The following is a 22,115-nucleotide window of genomic DNA, read 5'->3' as shown; positions in this document are numbered from 1 at the left end:
ACTGGACAACAAAGTGAGGTCTGCGGACGTAAAGGTGGGGACCCGTACCTACACCCGGCCGGTGGCCAAGCTTATCCAGCTCCCCTCACTACCAGACTAATCGACCGAGCCCTGCCTACACCTGGTGGGACTGGAGGGCCATTTCCGGAAGGATACAGATTCCCCACAGGAATCTGGGGGCGGCTGTAGAAACAGTCTGTAATGGCACACCGTCAGGCCTGTTCTTGGGGCAATCGATGCCCACGAACCAACGCGCCAATGACGTAATGATGATGACATCATCAATGATGACGTCAGAGTTCACCTGTGAGGTCATCGGCGATGTCAGGCGGTCTAGGCTGACTGTGATGGCAGACGAGACTTTACGGGGTCACCGATGATGTCATACCTCCTCGGACGTTGTGACATCACCAACGATGTCATACACCAAATGTGGGGATATATATATATACAAGGTGTTCTCTGTGGTTCTGACCGATCACTCCTGGTCACTGGCTGCCTTACAACCAGCCAGGTCCCGGTCACTGGCTGCCTTACAACCAGCCAGGTCCTGGTGACTGGCTGCCCTGCAACCAGCCAGGTCACGAGTGGTATTCCTTCAACCGCGTCCGAGGACCGACATCTCTGTGGTTCTGACCGACCACTGCCCGTGAGCCCTCAACTACGATCCAGCACACTTCACACATCACCCGAGGCAAGCACACAAGCTTCCTTACACTCCCCCCTCCCCCCGCCCCCCAACATACAGGCAATTTCGCTGCTATATTCCCACTTGCGAGCGCCCAGGTGTGAAGGGAAATTCCGGGAAATGTCCGATATTGACTTAATTGACGTAATTTTCCGGTACGCATGTGGGAAAACGGCTCTAGAGACAGAAAGCAGGTATAACCATTTCATGTTCATATCACATTTTTGTGTTAAAACATTAAGTAACTAATGCAAGACAAAACACAGTCATTCTACAGGAAATTCCACGTGTTTCGTAGGGTATGATCGGTTTTTATTGACAGATTCAAATTGTTTCCTGAACTACCTTGTCCACTAAATGTTGATACAGGATCGGCTATGTATTGTTACAGCAGCCATTGCCATACAGCATATTAATTATTTTATCTGATAATAACCTCAAATTCACATGTGATAATAATATCCCCTCTTGATATTTGTATTTAAGCATATGCCTTATTGAACATTGAGATATCTCTCTCTTTTTTTCACCCTTTAGATCTGTGTGCCAGAGCTCCTCCCCCCCCCCCCCCCCCCCACAGGTGTTCTCTATGGCACTGATGACACTTATGTTTGTACATAAGGCATACATTTTACACTCTTCTCTTGATAGCTCGTCCTGATGAACGCCACTGCGTTGGCCGAAACATGTTGACGCTTTTATACTTTTATTGTTCCAGTATGAACTAGCACTATTATTAAAGCCTTTTAACTTATTAAGAAGAGTGCCTTGGATTCTGTATTTGTTGGATTTCTCTGCTGCCACACCCATGCTCCATCCAAAGAGCACCTTCGTTTGACTCTTGCCTCGCTGTTTTTTGAACGCCGTAGCCCTCCTCATCTCTTCTTTGATATCCCTTCTTGTTTCTTATTTCAGGTTGATGGAAAACAACACCTACAACAGCTTCACGCTCCAGCTGGAGGGCTTAAAGGTCACAGAGTATTCCATGTATCCTGTTTTTCTATTTTTCCTCTTTTCCTATCTATTTATTATGTTTTCCAACGTGGGCATTGTAGTCCTGGTGTGCATCGACAAGAGCCTTCACCAGCCCATGTATCTCCTTTTTTGCAATCTGCCAATCAATGATATCGTTGGAAACTCTATCATGGTTCCACGGCTGTTATATGTTATGTTGGTGCCTCCTTCTGAACGTCTCATCAGCTATTATGAGTGTGTGGTCCAGGCCTTCACGACACACATGTTCGCCACTGCCTCTCATACAATACTGATGATCATGGCCTTTGACAGGTATGTGGCCATCTGCAACCCCCTGCGCTACACTACAATCATGAGTGACAAAATGGTGATCAAATTAACCGTTTCTGCCTGGGGGGTGGCCTTTGTTTTGGTGGCTATTCTCCTCGGTTTGACCGTACGCCTGAACCGATGCAGGACTCTGATCACAAACCTTTACTGTGACAACGCCTCGTTGTTTAAACTGTCCTGTGAGAGTGTCTTTATCAATAACGTCTATGGCCTCACCTTCAGTGTGGTTCTGCTGACGGCCTCTATAGGCAGCATGGTTCTCACTTATGCTAAAATCACAACTGTCTGCCTGACGAGTAAGAGCAAGTCTTTGAACAGCAAAGCTCTACAGACCTGTAGCACCCATCTGTTTGTATACTTGGTTATGTTTGTATTTGGAATGCTGATAATCATCCTGCATCGCTTCCCCCTGTACTCAGACTACAGGAAACTCTCTGCCATCCTGTTTCATATCATCCCCGGTAGCCTGAACCCCATTATTTATGGGGTGCAGTCAAAAGAGATCCGCAGATTCCTGTTCAACGTATTCCGCTCCAGAAAGGTTTTTCCATCATTTTAATTTGAAAACAAGTTTTTTTTTGGTAATGACATTATCATAACAGAGATCAATTTTCCACTTAAATATTCGTATAATAGTCGTATGATTTCAAATACTTTTCTTCATTTTTAAAAAGGTGTGTAAAGGTTTGCAACTCCTTATGATTCATGTGGTTGAACTCTATTACATTAATCTGTATCTGTAGAAATTTGTATTCAGAGATGAAGGTACCAATGTAAAACTGTATTCTTTTGCGATATAATAATGTTTGATAAACTAGTTTTTAAAACTGATTTTCATCACTCGGCTTTAATCAGCTCTTTTTGATTTAAATTAGATGTTGTTGGTTGCAGGAGTGGACTTTCAAGCCGACTCAGTTTGTTTCATGTGTTGTATTTTTGTTTGAAGGGCCTCACAAATATAGTGAGGACGATCACTAGTGGTTCAAGCACATAATGTACATGCTGAACCATTATTGTTTACCTACTAATTTTTTATTATTATCATTGATTATCATTGGTAGAACAGAGTCTCCAACATCGAGCTGCAGGGAACGTACCCAACAGCCACCTCTCTCACATTTAGCTGCACAGCGTCAGTTCTGCTGGCATGACCATGTTTATTTGTTTATTTAAGAGGATCCCCTGTAGCTGCCGCCAAGACGACCGCTAGTCTTCCTGGGCTCCAAACACATTACACATTACATGACAAGCAATAGTCAAATGCAATAATAAAATGACAATAGTAAAATGATAAGAAATAGTAAAATGCAATGAGCACAAAGGAAAATCACAGAAGACAGAAAACAAGCAATACCAAAACAATACTTGGTCAGCTAGTCAACTAGATGGCCTATAGCCCAAGTAGTATAATGATCAGTATAACACTCAAAACTTTAAAAATACACGCAGAAAGTCAACTAAAAATGATGTTGCAAACATCAATGTACCGTATGATGGTGTGTGTGTGTGTGTGTGTGTGTGTGTGTGTGTGTGTGTGTGTGTGTGTGTGTGTGTGTGTGTGTGTGTGTGAGAGAGAGTGTAGATAGGATCGGAGCTTACGTTTAAAACCAACCCTCCCATTGATGGAATAAATATTTCTTGGTAGACAATTCCAAGACACTATAGACCTGTATGTGATGGTTTTGATGGTGTGTGAATACTTGAACTATAAATTATGTTGTCGAAAAGAAATGTAGGAGTTTGGGTATGAATAACTGTGAAAATATAAAAGTAGGTTGATTTTGTGTTTTCACTCGCACTTGTGTGTTTTCACTGTTATCAGAATTGTATCACAGAGCCTGGAGTCATAATATTTGTCCAAGTGTGTTTTCACTGTTTTCACCAGTGAACCCTAGTGAATCTTGGGTTAGCTTTCACCCGTTGTAGTGTTGGGAAGGTTACTTTCAAAATGTAATATATACTACTACATATTACTAATTACAGTTAGTAGTTTTAATTATTATAAGCTGCTTAGAACTAGTGTAGGAAGTTCAACAGAGCATAATTCCCTATCTAATAGCAATTTTCTCACCAAAAAGTAGCTACATTTTGCAAGATTACATTTGAATGCACCATGATAACATTATAATTTACCTTCGCCCAATACTCATTTTTACTGAGTAGCTAGAGGAATGCATCATAATGTAACTCAGTGCAACCTAACGAGAAGCTGACAGGGCAAGAGAGAGCATTGGTGACAGCAGGATCAGGAGGCTAACAGTGGTGCTGCTGGCACTGTTGCACATGTCGTCCTCACAGCAGCTGCGTTCTGTTGCGATGTTTGAGCACATGTTCTTGGAGGCACAGCCCTTATTGGTCCTCTTCGTACCTGATTGATCCACTGTGAGACCAAAACAATGTTAGTGACTGGGCTTAATGCTTTTCCATGTAGCCTACATCACTAAACATTCCTTTGAGCTGAGGAATGTGACATCATAGAGTGAGTGTGATGTCACAGGCCTGTTACCTGTATCTGAAAAGCAGTGGTTCTCATCCCCCAAGCAGCTTATAACGTTGTTGCATTCCAACTTGGCATTGCAGCCATAGCACTTTTTACCATTGGCACAAGAGAGAGGAGGGGCTGTAAGATAAAACTTACATTGTTTATAGTGCTACCATACATTAGATGTCTTGTTGAGACATTCAGCAGGGACCCCCCCCCCCCACACACACACACACACACACACACATTACAACAAAAAATGTCTTGAGAATAATAAGTAAATTAATTTTAATTGAAAAATTTACAGATTAAAGGCATGGACGGACATTCTGGGATATGCATCTGATTATCAAAACACAGTAAATATAGAGAAGTTACCAGGAGCAGCTTGGGTGTTGCAGAGGTTAGTGGAGCAACACTTGGTGCTTTTTGCGACTCTGGAGGTCCCATTGTTGACCGAACCATTCACACACTCAGCAGCCGCAGCACAAGACCAAATATCGACATCGGAGATTTGTGTACCAGCTGCACAACAAACAATAGCATTTGTCAAATGATGTCAAATCATTTGACCTGTCTTTACTTATGTCACTTGCAGAAAGAAAACCCATGCACTACATACCGTCATATGTAATCACTCTTTGTGCTGCACATTGGTCGCCCGCGGTACAATTGACTTCGGTTGGTGTGCATGATACTGAAGCTTCACCGGTGCATTCATTACATGTCAGGGTGTAGGCTGAGAGAACAGGCCAACAAGTCAGACAAGTTAAAAACTGTAATATAAACCCAAAATAACGCACTAAAATACACATGCTAGCTTTATATTCAAAGCAGAATGTTTATTCCGCATACTTGGCCAGGGACTATGGGTGAAAATTTGCCTTTTGGCTAAACATGGTATAGGCTATTTAAATTTGAATGTTAATATGTTTTGTCCCTTCTTTAATAAACTCAACTGAACTGAATTCTAAAATATATTTTGGCAGAAAAAATACGTTATATCAAAGGCACTCTTCCCATCCAAAAAGTAAACAGGCGCAAAGACCTTGAAGCCCACGGCGCAGACGTGTGGCCATTCAGCCTTATGGCACTTTAGGTCATGTTTTGGGGGTACCTCAACAACACGGCTAATTGTTTTCAACATGGAAAATGGTGAAGCAGCTGGCAACTGCACATGTATCAGAGGAAACGTGTGCTAGTCAGATCAGCAGAGGGGGTGGAGCAATGAATGGAATTGGCAAGTAAATTTGGGGAGAAAATGGGAGGGGGAAGAAAGGTCCTACCCTACGGTCCTACCCCTAACATGAACCCTAACCATACCCGACCAAACACATTGCCCTCAGCCACTCTCCCTACAGTAGGCCTACCTGCCCCTCGTACCCCGACTCTCTGCGACCTTCCTATCCTTAGCTATGGCCCCTCTTCCCAAGTCCAGAAAGGGGTCATTTTCAAGGTGGTTCAATAGTAATTAAGATATAGCCATTTTAAACTCCCAGCAGCCCCCATCTTGAAAATGACCCATTTCCTGAACTAACATTTTCCAAGATTTTTGGCCAGTGCTGGCCCGTAGACTATACCTGATTAAACACTACATTTCTGAAAAACATGATAAGGCTATAGTGAAGTTTAATTTCAACGGGGAACCAAGACAGGCGATAGTGCATATATGCTATATTTGTGCGTGTTGAGCAATTAAGTGCCAATCTGGCAGCTCGATTTTGAACGAGTTGTAATTTATTTAAGTCTTTCTTAGCTGCCGCTGACCATATGACTGGACAGTATTGCAGCTGACAAAAGACCAAGAGGACTGTATCACTTGACAGATAATAGAGGATGTTAAATATGTGGAGCACTTTCTAATCAATGCTATGCCTCTCCCTATTTTGGTCACAATGCCTTCAATGTGATCAGACCATGACAATAGTCCATCCAACATAACACCCAGTAGTTTTGTCTTTTTGACCTGTTCTATTGCCATCCCCGACATCGACAGATGCAGCTAAGGCGTCAGCAATAAGCATACTTCTTGAGCCAAAAAAAATACTTTTAGTTTTAGTAATGTTCAGGACTAGCTTGTTATTTTTCACCCAATTAGACACTCTCTCTAGGTCAGGATTCAGGATGCTTACTAATTCATTTTTAGTTGAAGCACAGTGTCATGTCATCTGCATACATTACCACATTGGAATACTCAATTGCTAGAGGCAGATCATTTGTAACAATGGAAAAGAGTAAGGGGCCCAAGCAGCTTCCATTTAACATGCCCAATAGTAGGCCTACCAGAATCGATTGAAAAAGCTTTCGTATCGATTTGTCAGGGTTAGGCGCTGTCTTTTTTCATATATTGACTGGCCTAATTGGTTAGTTTTCTGTAAATTAGCATATTTAAAAATATAATTTCAGAAAACATGTAATACAAAAGAAAATTGTGTATATTCCATTCACCGGAATTTGGGACCCCGTATTGAGACACCATCTTGGATTTGTAAGAAATAATTAACTGATGGTAATTTCACTGATTCATTGTATACCTTGAGCCCTAAAACCTAGAGGTATAGACACCAAAACCACCTTTCTAGATTGAATAGTAATTAAGATATAGCCATTTTAAGCTCCCAGCAGGCGTCATCTTGAAAATGACTCCTTTCCTGAAGTCAGATTTTCCTAGATTTTTAGTATGTTATTTAACATGCCCAATAGTACCAGAATCAATTGAAACCCCTTTTGTATCAATTTGTTCAGGTGCTTCCTCCCCCACATAATGACTGATCTATTAGGCTTCAAAAACTGAACACATCGGACACACGAACCCGGCTCAACACCTCCGGCAATCCCATCCCTTCACCCTACCGTGCGACGCCCCCAACTTACTTGATTAATTAATTAATTAATTAATTAAATAAATGTTAGATTTATATAGCGCCAAATCATAACCCAAGAGTTATCCCAAGGCGCTTTACAAATAGAGCAGGTAGGAGACCAGGCTCTTTATTTTAGACCCAACAATTGAAACAATTCTCACATGCACTGGCGAATGACTTGAATGTTGCACTCCCGCGGTGTTGATTTCGGACGTTGAGACAATACGTAGCTTATATACGATGTAGTGCATTACTTTCTTTAGTATTTTAGTATGAATGTTTCAGAACAGGCTGCTCCACTTCAACTGGTCTACTGGTACCCCACTATATCTAATATACTGTACAAACCCCTTCATACTTGTACAAAAGGCCAGCAAACCATGCTCTTGGAATTATTTATCATATTAGTAGGAGCCAATTAATCTTCAGTGGCAGTAGCCACCATGCTGTTCATAGAGCCACACAACAAACTGAACATTTACTGAACTTGATTGTGATGTTTGGACATCGTCTAAACCTGGGCAGACATTCTGTTGAGGTTGTCACTGGATATAGTAGCCAGCATCATACATCATAATTCTTTAAAAAACTCAAAGGAAAACAGATAACAAGAGTTCAATAAAACCAACAACTTGCCTGTGGGGAGAAGCACACTCCCAAAGATCAGTGTAAGCAGATGCATGCTGAGGATGGTGAGTGCAGTCCAAGTGGCTCATAGTTTGGACAGGTACAGCTTTAATACAGCAGTTCTGCTGAGGAGTGGTCTCAGGATCACACCTCCTCGCTGAGAAACACAAACCTATTTAACTGTAAATGATTAACTTTAGCAGTGCCAGTTTTTATAACCCAGTGATATAGATGTCACTGTTTGTATATGTAAATAGCTTTAGCTTGCCTTATGTACTTTTGTTTGCTGTCCTTGTTTGTTCATGTTTAGCTTGTGCATACCTTTTCTTTTTCTTGTATAAGTACATTGAGAAGCAGTTTGAGACGTTGGTAAAAGCAGAACTCTTAATTAAAACGGAGTGCCTTCTCGACCCCTTTCAGTTTGCTTATAGAGCAAAAAGAGGCGTGCCACCTTACTGAACCTCGATGAATGATGAAGTTGGCCACGACCAGGTCATTAACGACTTTGTATCCTGGTGTGAGGATGCCTTTTTACAGCTTAACATTTCCAAAACTAAAGAGATGTGTATTGATTTTAGACGTTCTCCCCCTGCTCCCCAGGGAAGTATTGTAGACGGTCAGACAGTTGACCTGGTCACTGACTATAAATGAATAGCCGGAGTCCATTTTAGGAGCCTAGATCATATTTTTAACCAACAGATGCTGAAAAAAGCTAGGGCCATCCGCTCAGACGACGTCCATCTGCTGAGCTCAGAGTATGAGCCACTCCCATCGGGCCTCCGGCTCCGTGCTCCCCTGGCTAGGAAAAACAGGTAAAAGAATTAATTTGTGCCTGTTTCCATTAAAGCCCTAAATGCTAGCGAGACTAGAATGTAAGGCCTTTATGATGATGTTGTTCAGTTTGGTTGAACTCATCTTATACTGGCATATATGCAAGTAGCAAACTGTGAACCTTTCTTTTATACAATATGTACTATTGTAGCATTTCATTTCTTGTAATGTGTACCGCTGAGTGTCAAAACGACCACTTTGGCCTATAGCCTTGCACTTGTCACTTTAAACCACACTGGCACTTTGAACTGCTACTTTGTACTTATATTGTGTTTAACTGTGTCTGCACTTTATGTTTTTATCCAGGATATTGCATGTTGTTATGCCTGTTTTCTATGTTTTTATGTTTTGCTGCAACCCAAAGTGCCCTTCTGGGACATACGAATAAACTTGAACTTGAGCCCTCTCCTGTTTGCTCTTGCAATTTAACCTCTTTCGATTGCTCTACGCTCTCCCCCCTTATTTCAAGGTATTCACCGTGAGGGCATAGAACATTGTATATCTTTATATGCAGATGACCTTTTAATTTATGTTTCAAACCCTGTAATTTCTATTCCAATTATAACATCAGTTTTAAATTAATTTAGTTCTTTCTCTGGATATAAAATAAATCTTCAGAAAAGTGAGTGCTTTCCAATTAACTCATCAGCTCTACAACTGCTGCAGTCAGACACGCCTTTCACCTTTCCCAATCAGGGTTCAAATATCTTGGGGTAAACATCACTCTGTCTTTTTCTGCGCTTCTATCTGCTAATTTCACCCCCCGAATGTCTCAAACCAAATCTGACTTTCAGATATGGAACAGTTTGCCTCTGACTTTAACCGGCAGAATAAACACTATCAAAATGACCATTTTACTAAGGTTCATGTACCTATTCCAATCAATTCCATTGTTTCTACCAAAGTCATTTTTTCAGTCTTTAAATAAGTTGATTTCTACTTTTATCTGGTCTGGTAAACATCCGAGAATTAGTAGTTATGCTCTACAGGAATGCAAATTGGCTGGTGGCCTTGGCTTCCAAACTCCTTATACTACTATTGGGCAGCTAATTCTCATAAGTTATTATTTTGGTTCCCTTCAGCTAACATGCCCTGGTGCTCAATTGAGGCCAAATCATGCACTTCATCTACATCTCTTTCTGCCCTTTTATGTTCCTCCTATCCAATTTGTCTCTCTCATTATACAAAAAACCCAGTTGTCCTGTCCTCTCTTAAAATTTGGTATCAATTCCGCTATCATTTAAATTTCTCTTCTGCCTCAACTTTATGTCCTATAACCTCTATCCATCTATTTCCCGCTTCTTTAGACTCTCCACTTTCTTTATGGAAATCCAAAGGAATCACCTCCTTTTGTGATTTACAGTATATCCAACCGGATAACATATTTCCTACTTTTCTATTCCTTTCAAGTAAATGTGACTTGCCACGTTCACATCTCTTCAGATATTTCCAGATACGTCACTGTGTAACCTCTCAGTTCCGCTCTTTCCCTTCTTTACCAACTCTGCTTCCCTGGGAGGAATTACTTAATCTTTCACTCGATCAGAGATCACTTATATCTCAGATTTACTCCTCCATTATGTAATTTAATGTTGGTCTCGACCTAGTTTCAAGATGAAGACCAGACACGCTACCTCACATCACAATAGGCATCAATAGGCATCAGCTCCCAGCCTAAGGCCCAATCCCAATTCCTATCTTAACCCTCAATCTTAACCCTCAGTCTCAAAAATGCGCACTCCCGCGAAGTGCTAGTGCTGTCCCGATTCTCACTTTGTTAAGTTAAGGGTCGAGTTTGAGGGCTCTACGGCCCTCAGTTTTGAGATTTTCCACGACCACACTTGGCGGTGAGTGCGATCCCAGAATCCCTTGCGTGTCATCAGCTAGATCCATTCAGATGGAAGATGGCGGCGAAAGGAGGAAAAAAGTAGCCCTACAAAGTTAAGTATTTCCTTGTTAATAGAGATGTAAAAATTACGATAACCATTGTATTAGCTTAGTTTAATGTCATTTTATGGATTTCCGTTTTGGAATCCTAACAACAATTGTTGTTGCTAACGAGTGGGGGCTAGAATGACCGTGCTTTCCGACGTGAGGGCTGGCTTGACTGCAGTGTTTAACTGCAGTCAAGCCAGCCCTCACGTCGGAAAGCACGGTCATTCTAGCCCCCACTTGTTTTGTGGTGCGTTGCATTACACGTAGGCTGTATCTTGATAAAAACAACTCAACAACGACATTACCACCGAGAATTATGGCATTTCGTAACAACGTTAACAATGTTATAATATAATAATAATAATATGGCTTGACCAGCACGGCTACTGACTATCGATAGTTAGCAACAACAAATGTGTTAGGCTCCAAAACGGAAATCCATAAAATGACATTTAAACTAAGATAATAAAATGGTTATCGTAATTTCTACATCTATATTATCAAGGAAATATTTGTATGGATGCTTTTTTCCTCTTCTTTTGAATTGACAGACTGGATCCGGAGCTTTGGCATATTGCTGCCCCCCACAGTCTGAAGACGTATCTGCCTTTAAGGGCTGTCCCATTTTAAAGTCGCAAGATAGCCCTTAACACTTAGTTTTGAGGGCTACTAAGATTGAGGGTTGAGCTTGAGGGTTAAGATTGAGGGTTAAGAAAAGAATTGGGATTGGGCCTAAGTCAAGCGTAATCCTAGTGTGACGTCTGCTATGATGTGTGACTCATCACCCTTCACCCCCTCCTCAACAGCCAATCAGTCCCTGTCAACATGCCAATATGACGTCGGTAATGACGTCAATGCCGAGGCTATGACGTGGCAGTACTTATAGCCATGCTCAGCGCGTCATCGTCCTCTTTCCCTGATCCTTCTCCTCCATGGTTGCTGTACCTGGGCTGATCATTCCTATCCTCTGAAGCTGTGTTTCGCTATTCTCAAACCTTCCACCACCTGCTGCCCTGTTCCTGTTCTGATCCTGCTATCAAGCCATTCGTGATCACGGTTCCACTCACCTTTGATCGTCACTCTCAGCATTTCCATGTTGGGCTACGAAGACGAGGACCTCGAGGCGCAGTTCCAAGACGAGGTCGGGCAATCCGGCTCCGAAGAGGAAACGCTCGAAATATCCCAGCTGGGGTCCGGAATGCAGCAGGCTTCCCAGTCGTCAGCCCTGAGCGCATCTCAGACGGAGGATCTCATCGACGAGAGCGCGCAAGCGGGGCCCGTGCGCAGCAGAGGAAGGGGTCACGCCCGAGGAAGGAACGCGAAGGAGGCCGCGCCACGAGGACGAGGACGAGCAAGAGCAAGAACTCACAGTCGGGGGTTCCCTTTCTTTTGGGGGATTCTCTATCCTAGCCCGAGCAGATGCCCTCCTCTCTCACCACAAGAAGAGAGGCATCTTACCACGGAGTCATTACGCCAAAGAACTAGTTGCCATGCTGCCATGCCATATAATTAGTTGCCATGCCATTTCATGCCATAGATCTAATTGCCATGCCATTTGTGAATAAAGCTTGCTTGTTAAATTCTACCCACTGGTCTCTCATGATTGAAATAACAAATATGTTGTGAAAGCTAAATCAGCCTGGGAGGAGGAAATAGGTATTGAGTTCGCAGATGATTGGTGGGCTGGAGCAGTTGATAGGGTTAGTTCTATATGGAAGCGTATGGGCCCAACAATTATATATGAAATACCACAATGATATAAATAAATAACTCAATGATATAAATATAACATGCAATGAAATAAATCAAAAACACAATGAAATAAATAAAAACCCAATTAAATAAATAAAAACACGATGAAATAAATAGAAATCCCAATTAAATAAATAAAAACACAATTAAATAAATAAATGCATTTATTTATTTCATTGGGTTTTGTATTTCATTGCATTTTTATTTATTTCATTGCGACTTGTCATTGCCTCTTTTATTGATTTCTTGATGACTTTTCATGACCACTTTTATCTATTTCATGATGACTTTTCAAGTACATTGGTCCAAAAATTAAATCATAAATAAATAATTAAATAAATAAAAACGGCAATGAAATAAATAAAAACGCCATGAAATAAATGAAAAACACAATGAAACAAATAAAAACGGCAATTAAATAAATAAATGTATTTATTTATTTAATTGCCGTTTTTATTTATTTCATTGTGTTTTTTATTTATTTCATGGCGTTTTTTATTTATTTAATTGCGTATTTAATTTTTGGACCAATACATCGCCATCTGTCAATCAACACGAACGGGGCGGGACCATAAGGCGGGACCTATTCGCTGATTGGGTAATCCTCTGCTCTTGGACTCTGTTACTTTGGTCTGTCTCCTGATCTGTCTGCCCAAAGCCCACTCCGCCATGTTTACATGCCAGTGAATCGTCACAAGAGTTTTTAGTGGGTGATAAAGTCTTATCGATTATTAATTAAGTAAAAGTAGACTTGAATGAGTTTAGGGATGCAATGTTGGAAGGATCGTCGGCGGGAGTCAGCTGACACAGCTGACATCAACAGGTAATGTTAAGTTGCTGTTTTTAACGTTACTGAGACAGTATAGCCAGCTACTTAAGGTTAGCCTTGTAAAGATTGTAAACGGCATTGACCAAGCTATGATGAGACAACACAACACAAATCTACAAGGATCTTGTCAAGAGAGAACATAATACAAGTGTCATAAAGCGATCTTGGTCTGCAGGACATGGGTGCTAGTGTAAGGCGCCGCAGGGCGTGTTTTACTGGAACGACGTCAGCAGCACATTCGACGGCGCTACGTCAGCACGTATAGGCTGCGCAGGCAGGAAGTGCATACAACAGCCCCTGGGCTGTTGCGATAGCCTGCGGTCTCAGGGTCTCAGCTCAAACGGTGGCGCGAGCCCGTGCTTTACAACAAAAACGTGAGTAGTTATCGTTGCTGTACATGCAATGTTAAGTCGTGCAATTCGTGCAACTCATGTGTGTTTTCAATGTGTACAGTGGGCGCACTTACTGCTGCCACCGAGGACGCCTGGAAGTCTGTTTGATCGAGCTACCGGCGTCGGGTTATAGTTGGCTGGGTGCCTCGAGATGTAAGTAGCTTTGGTTTGTTTGTTTTGTTCATTTTGTTGCGGGTGCACTGTAATGTTGGGTTGTATATTGTGTGCCTTGAAGCTACGTGTGTGTGGCATCCCGGACACACACGCGCGCACACACACACACACACACACACACACACACACACACACACACACACACACACACACACACATCAATGCAGGAGTATTGTTTGATGTATCTTTATTGTGTTTGTGTATTAGGCTGCTGTCAGATCATTGAGGTGAGGCCCTCAAGGTTTCTCCTGTGGACGTCCCGAGTATTTGCAGAGGCAATGCCTGGTACGTTCTGGCCACAGTAGGATTATTTGTAAATACTGTGAGGGGAATGCAATGGTGATATTAATGGAGTCTGTTTTCTTGTGTTTTCTTGTGTGTGCAGGACTACTACTATGTCACTGTTTTAGGACTGTCAATTATTAAACTAGTGTTTTATTGTTGATTTGCCAACTTCACTGAGAATAACCTGTAAAGTAAATAAATTAGATGTGGATGTGAAAGAGCAACTACTCGTGTCTTCCTTTATGGGAAACAACTTTGACCAGTGTTACACTAGTACCGGCATCACAGTTTTAAGTGAACATTATTACTAGCTACAGTTATTGTATTGTCATAACGTTGAAGGCAGAATATGCAGCATAGTCTTAAAAACACAATAACAAAGTAGGCTATGTTGCTCATAGAAACGATAATTCTCAATAATCACATAGCCACTAGAAGTGTGTGGCAGCTTATTTATCTAGGAACGCACAAAAAGGTGTGGACCAAAGCAACTCAGCAGGCAACTATAATGACAAAGCGAAAAATGAGCTGCTTAGAGTTTAAAGGTAAATAAATTTAATAAGAAGTAATTTGTACCTGCGTACTTCACAGTTAACAAACAGTGTACATCTTCATATAGGTGATACGGGCAAGACACAAAACGCAACGCGTTTCAACCGTTGGTTTTCATCAGGCTGTATGGGAGGGCGTCGGCCACCGCACCAGGTTAAATAGAGAACATAGCCTACGTGGCACAGGTAGTGTGGAGTGACGTGAAAGGGGCAGAGCCCTGACGTCAGAGGAAATGGTCTGCTCTACTAGGATAGACAGAACTAGCAGAGATCCATACATAATGATATATTACAAAAATAATGCAAAAATAGGCTACATGTCACATCAATAATGCTGTAGGGAAATTACAGGTCCTATCATGTTGATGTTAATGCAAAACATATCAGCAAAATCACGCGAGGATATGGTGTAAGAATCACACAGAGCAATGCATATAGGCTAATGAAAGGAAAATATAAATATAACATATCATGTTGATGTTAATGCAAAACATATCAGCAAAATCACGCGAGGATATGGTGTGAGAATCACACAGAGCAATGCATATAATTAATGGAAAATATATAAATATAACATAACAGTAGGCATTCCAGTACTACAGACTTCAAGATCTAACTAAATAAAGCATGCAAGGTCCAGCTCCTCATTGAGTCCGTTAGGAGCGGAGGTATCCAACCTGTGGATCCAGTGCGCTTCACGCTGGAGAAGCGTCCTGTCTAGGTCGCCACCCCCTCGTGTGGGGTTTGACCATGTCTATGGCCCAGAAGCGGAGGTCTGAGACACTATGGTCGTGTCGAATAAAGTGATCAACGATAGGGGCCTTGGTGTCCTGACGCCGGAGCGCGCTCTTGTGCTCCGTGATCCGTGTTCGTAACGGACGCAAGGTCTTCCCGATGTACCAGAGCGGGCAGGGGCAAGAAATGGCATACACCACTCCCTGCGAGGCGCAGGTGGTGAGGTGTTTGAGATGGACGGTGTGTCCGTTGGGGAAAGTGAGTGTTTTAGCCTTGGTGGTCTGTGGGCAGCAAGCGCAGTGTCCGCACGGGAAATGACCTATAGGGGGAGGACGGGAGTCGATCGTGGTTTGTGTTATTATGTTGGGGGTGACAAGCGTCTTGACTAGACAGTCCCTAATGTTCTGATTTCGGGAGAAGGCGATCCTGGGGGGTGTGGCGAAGACATCATGGACCTGTAGCACTCTCCAGAATTTGAGCAGGCTCCGCTTGATTCTATTGGCCAAGGGGGAGTACTGCAGGGTCGCTGTCACCCTAGGCGAGGGGGGGTCTGATGTTCTGGGCTGGAGCAGGATGTCACGGTGGGAGTGTAGTGCGCGTTTATACGCATGAGAGATGGGTCTCCGCCCGTATCCACGCTCCTGAAACCTCAATTTCATCTGTGTGGCTTTATTCAGGAAGTCACATTTGTCGCTGCATAATCTCCGGAGACGCATGAATTGGCCTGTGGGGAGGTTATCTTTTAGATGTGAGGGGTGGTAACTGGAGGCATGGAGCAGGGTATTTCTGTCCGTGGGTTTTCGATAGATGGATGAATGTAGTTTGTTGTGCTGTTTGTATACAGTGACGTCCAGGAAATTGATTCGATCTGGGTGGTGATCAATGGTAAACCGGAGGTGTGGATTCCAGGTGTTGAGGAGTGTATGGAACTCCAACAGGGTGGTGGATGGGCCGGACCAGATCATGAACACATCATCTATATATCTGCGCCACAGGGTGATGGATGAGATGAAGGGGTTAACGCTGGGGTTGTAGACGAAGTCTCTTTCAAAGGCACCCACGTACAGGTTGGCAATACTGGGAGCCGCGGCACACCCCATAGCAACACCAGAGGTCTGTAGATAGAAGTCTCCGTTGAACAAGAAATAATTGTTACGTAGACTAATATCAGCCAGTGTGGATATGAAATCATTGGGGGGGTGAGTGGATATTCTACCTGTCAGTGTGTCATTGATGGTATCTACTGCCCCCTGCTGTGGGATGTTGGTATACAGGGATTCAATGTCCATGGTGACAAGTAAGACAGATGGCACATCAATGTCAATTTGCTCAATGATCCGTAAAAAATCAGATGTGTCCCGGATATAAGCTGGTACATCGGGAAGACCTTGCGTCCGTTACGAACACGGATCACGGAGCACAAGAGCGCGCTCCGGCGTCAGGACACCAAGGCCCCTATCGTTGATCACTTTATTCGACACGACCATAGTGTCTCAGACCTCCGCTTCTGGGCCATAGACATGGTCAAACCCCACACGAGGGGGTGGCGACCTAGACAGGACGCTTCTCCAGCGTGAAGCGCACTGGATCCACAGGTTGGATACCTCCGCTCCTAACGGACTCAATGAGGAGCTGGACCTTGCATGCTTTATTTAGTTAGATCTTGAAGTCTGTAGTACTGGAATGCCTACTGTTATGTTATATTTATATATTTTCCATTAATTATATGCATTGCTCTGTGTGATTCTCACACCATATCCTCGCGTGATTTTGCTGATATGTTTTGCATTAACATCAACATGATATGTTATATTTATATTTTCCTTTCATTAGCCTATATGCATTGCTCTGTGTGATTCTTACACCATATCCTCGCGTGATTTTGCTGATATGTTTTGCATTAACATCAACATGATAGGACCTGTAATTTCCCTACAGCATTATTGATGTGACATGTAGCCTATTTTTGCATTATTTTTGTAATATATCATTATGTATGGATCTCTGCTAGTTCTGTCTATCCTAGTAGAGCAGACCATTTCCTCTGACGTCAGGGCTCTGCCCCTTTCACGTCACTCCACACTACCTGTGCCACGTAGGCTATGTTCTCTATTTAACCTGGTGCGGTGGCCGACGCCCTCCCATACAGCCTGATGAAAACCAACGGTTGAAACGCGTTGCGTTTTGTGTCTTGCCCGTATCACCTATATGAAGATGTACACTGTTTGTTAACTGTGAAGTACGCAGGTACAAATTACTTCTTATTAAATTTATTTACCTTTAAACTCTAAGCAGCTCATTTTTCGCTTTGAGCTTATTTATCTACAAAGACCCTGCCTGGCTCTGCCTGTATTTTCAATTGTGTTGGTTGTCTTGATTCATGTAACTTTTCAGTTCAAAATGACTGACACATTTCTCTCCCTCTTGTTTACAGCTTAATGACACAATGATGGAGTCAGCATTTCATCAATTGTGACCACAGCCATGGAGGATGTTGCTGTCAGACCTCAATCACACAGCCAGGGAGAAGATGGACTGGACCTAGGCTGCACAGATACTGTAGGTCAGCTGTCACTTCCCTAACCTCTTAATCCTCCCATCACCTCTCATCTATGGCCACTTTGTCTACTCTAGAATAATTTCACAATAACCAGTTACCATTATATCCTGATATGATTATGTCAGTACTCTGTTTAACTGGGATTGTGGGTACATGTGTTCATTTTCCTTCAGGTGTGGACTTCACCAAGCAGAAATGGCCCAGCAGTCCCCAGTATCTGCATGACTTGTCTTCATCGGCATGGTCTCAGCCCTGCTGCATGCAACAACTGACATGGGTCCGTAAAATAAGTTATACACCTTCAATAGCTACAATATTTTTACAGGAGATGCATGAGGCTTTGATCCACGTCCCACCGTCAAAAAACGCATTTGACGCCGATCGACGTCATTGGCACTCCACGTTACTATTTGATTTGACGCCGATCGACGTCATTGGCACTCCACGTTACTATTTGATTTGACGCCGATCGACGTCATTGGCACTCAATGAGTTAAACATAAATTTACAAACAAGACAATCAAATAAGCAAAAATAATACAACACAAAATAAAATAGAGACCAACACAAAAGAGGCTACTGTTCTTACATAAGTTACATAAATTACCAGCCAGAAAGAAGCTATTGGTTTACATTTAAGAAGTAGCATCTCAGTCTAATTTACATGAATGACCAACCTGACAAGAATACTGGGATTTATGACATGTCAGTGGGATTTATGACATCACAGTGGGAGAGACAGAGAAACGGATAGAGCCCTAGCTCCATCCATTTATATACTGATACCCAAGGTTTCCGCACATAATGGTTATGCCCTATTTGCACATTTATATATATTTCTTTCCTCTCTCCCTTTATTGTGTTACGCTGATGTTGTTGTACAGTATTTTTTGAGAACATTACATTACATCATTTGGCAGACGCTTTTATCCAAAGCGACTTACATTAACACATTTTTGTCAGCAATAGAGCAATCAACTATGCAACACAGTCTATGACACCTACAACCTCTGAAGGAACAGTGGTACAAGTTTAGTTTAGTTTATTTTATTTTTTTAAGAAAGAGAAAGAAGTTAGATCAAGAAGGGCCCAGATGGAGCCTGAAAAGGTGTGTCTTTAGTCCCCACATACCCCACATTGCATTTAGCTGCTTTTACCTGTATGAGTAGTGACAAATAAACATTGATTTATTTTTATTCATTCTTAAAAGTTATTTTTCTTTTCTTCTTTTTTGTAGAATCGAGCGTCTCTGGCGAGATGTATACATACAAGTCGTGGACCTGTTCCACTCACTCTTCCATGCAATGGAAGCATCGGGGATGTTGGTGCCAGACAATGAAATCCATGTGTATGCTCTACACTGGGTGTTTCTGCCTTTGCTTCAGAGTCACCTTGGCAGGTTCCAAGAAGCCTGGAACTTCCATAGTCTGAGAACTGAAAATAACCAGTCACCCTACCAGCTGTGGCTACGGGTCGGAGATTCTGCTGGAGATCCCCAGGCAGTAAGTAGGATTAAACTAAAGCTAGCCCCAGATGTAGTGGTTGCCTACATTATTTTGGATGTAAACAGGCTGATGATGCTAAAGTGTGTCATGGTGGCTACATGGCTCCAGTGTGTTTGTTAACAGGAAGCAACTACCGTACATGCATTCAGTTGTAGGGTAATATGCAATAATTAATTCTGACATTTTGTTAGGTTGATGCACTTTATGGTGCAACCATGGATGGTCGAGAGCTGGTAGACAGGGATGATGGAGTCCAAATCCCCGAAATCCAGTTACCCCATGACCTGACCCCAGAGGAGCTTGCAAGACTGCCCACCCGAGACGTTCCCCTGAGCGAAGCAGTTACTGTTTACAGTTCAACAGTAGAGGAGCTGGAAAACATGTTTTCTTAAGATGTAATAAACACTTGAAACCTAAATAATTCTTAATCCTTTTATTGCTTAAATATAAGTTAAGCAGTCATTTTGATGTAAATGTTCAGTTTAATTTAACCTGCTTGAGTGCAAGATATGAATGACGGAACTACAGGGGAAGTCCTAGAAATGCACTGGATGTACATGTGTGCTTTATGTTGGCAGTGAGGAGAGGACGGGAGGACAAAATACCATGTGCCATTTTTTATGTTTGGGTTAATCAGTGTGTGAGTGTGCCATAGTAACGTTTATGCACAGTTCCCATTTCAGCACATTGTTTTCAATGTCATTCCTTCATATACAAAGGGTTCCAATGTCAAAATGGGACAATGTGTAACAAAGGGGACTTGGTATGTGGATGAGAGGGAAAGTCACCCCCCCCCCCTGCAAAAAAACATCTCTTGCACACATTGCTACTGTGCCATTGTTTGAGCTGCTCCATGTCAGTTGTTGCATGCAGCAGGGCTGAGACCATGGCGATGAAGACAAGTCATGCAGATACTGGGGACTGCTGGGCCATTTCTGCTTGGTGAAGTCCACACCTGAAGGAAAATGAACACATGTACACACAATCCCAGTTAAACAGAGTACTGACATAATCATATCAGGATACAATGGCAACTATGGTTGCCATTGTGAAATTATTCTAGAGTAGACAAAGTGGCCATAGATGAGAGGTGATGGGAGGATTAAGAGGTTAGGGAAGTGACAGCTGACCTACAGTATCTGTGCAGCCTAGGTCCAGTCCATCTTCTCCCTGGCTGTGTGATTGAGGTCTGACAGCAACATCCTCCATGGCTGTGGTCACAATTGATGAAATGCTGACTCCATCATTGTGTCATTAAGCAGTAAACATGAGGGAGAGAAATGTGTCAGTCATTTTTAACTGAAAAGTTACATGAATCAAGACAACCAACACAATAATTGAAAATACAGGCAGAGCCAGGCAGGGTCTTTGTAGATAAATAAGCTGCCACACACTTCTAGTGGCTATGTGATTATTGAGAATTATCGTTTTTATGAGCAACATAGCCTACTTTGTTATTGTGTTTTTAAGACTATGCTGCATATTCTGCCTTCAACGTTATGACAATGCATGTATTATTAGTTTTAATAAACCTTATTTAACCAGTCTTGTTGAGATGAATAGGCTATGTCTTTTTCAAGGGAGCCATGGAGGGAAATGTGTGCAACAGGGGCTTACAATAACGTTTTTGTCAAGATAACGTGTTAGGTTTTGGTAGACTATGTCGATCTGTCTGTGTAAGAGAGGGATCTACTGGACACTGACAGGTAAATAGCTGTAACCACAGATTGTAACCCCTTCTCTCTAGTTTATCATAGGACTTGTTCAACGCTCATTAACGTTACTTATCATGGCCTGGATTAGCTGGTTAACGTTAAATGTTGTAATTTGCAAATGACACCAAACATCAGCTAAAAGTTACCGGTAACGTTAGTTATCAGCCAGTTAGGGAGACTAGCCTTCAGGTGTAACTAGCTAGTAACGTTCACTTACTAGCTTACTAGCACCCATGTCCTGCAGACCAAGATCGCTTTATGACACTTATATTCTTCTCTCCTGACTAGATCCTTGTTTGTGTTGTCTCGTTATAGCTTGGTTAATGCCGTTTACAATCTGGTTAAACAAGGCTAGTTTAACGGTAATGCTGGCTGTAGCTGGATGTCTCAGTAACGTTAAAAACAGCAACTTAACGTTACCTGTGTTCGTTGATGTCAGCTGACTCCCGCTGACGATCCCTCCAACATTGCATCCCTTATCTCATTCAAGTCTACATTCACTTCATTAATCGACGATAAAACTTTTATCAGCCACTAAAAACTTGTGATAATTCGCTGGCATTTAAACATGGTGGAGTGGGTCAGTGTCTTGCAGACAGACCAAAGTAGCCGAGAGCAGCCGAGAGCAGAAGAGTACCCAATCAGCGAATAGGTCCGACCCTATGGTCCCGCCCCGTTTGGGTTGATTGACAGATGGCGCTGTATTGGTCCAATAATTAAATACACAATGAAATAAATAAAAACGCCAATGAAATAAATAAAAAACGCAATGAAATAAATAAAAGCTCAATTAAATAAATAAAAACCCTAATGAAATAAATAAACACACAATTAAATAAATAAAAACCCTAATGAAATAAATAAATACACAATTAAATAAATAAA

The 22,115-nt window shown here is 42.2% G+C and overlaps 1 protein-coding gene and 1 long non-coding RNA gene across 3 annotated transcripts; both read left to right on the top strand.

Annotated features, from left to right (window-relative positions):
- Positions 1–1,591: 1,591 nt before the first annotated feature.
- LOC310779669 (olfactory receptor 52K1-like) lies at positions 1,592–13,171 on the top strand (the record flags this gene model as incomplete). The annotated part of the gene is made up of 4 exons (XM_083640171.1): positions 1,592–2,534; positions 8,666–8,778; positions 11,819–12,030; positions 13,143–13,171. Exons 1-4 carry the CDS (start codon positions 1,608–1,610, stop codon positions 13,169–13,171), a joined length of 1,281 nt encoding a protein of 426 aa, XP_083496297.1. The 5' UTR covers positions 1,592–1,607.
- Positions 13,172–13,549: 378 nt separating this feature from the next.
- On the top strand, positions 13,550–20,269 carry LOC310779273. 2 transcript variants are annotated; one of them, XR_014552827.1, is made up of 7 exons: positions 13,550–13,687; positions 13,767–13,858; positions 14,087–14,164; positions 17,885–18,009; positions 18,184–18,287; positions 19,248–19,512; positions 19,707–20,269. It is a non-coding gene; the product is annotated as an uncharacterized lncRNA (long non-coding RNA). The 2 variants fall into 2 exon arrangements; XR_014552828.1 differs by having other exon boundaries at positions 17,885–18,013; positions 19,707–19,847.
- Positions 20,270–22,115: the final 1,846 nt, after the last annotated feature.

The sequence above is a fragment of the Poromitra crassiceps genome, assembly GCF_964638095.1.
Source record: "Poromitra crassiceps genome assembly, chromosome: 7".
Classification (NCBI taxonomy): Eukaryota; Metazoa; Chordata; class Actinopteri; order Beryciformes; family Melamphaidae; genus Poromitra; species Poromitra crassiceps.
The sequence above is the reverse complement of the archived record's forward strand: the minus strand, read 5'-3'. Positions and strand labels throughout refer to the sequence as shown.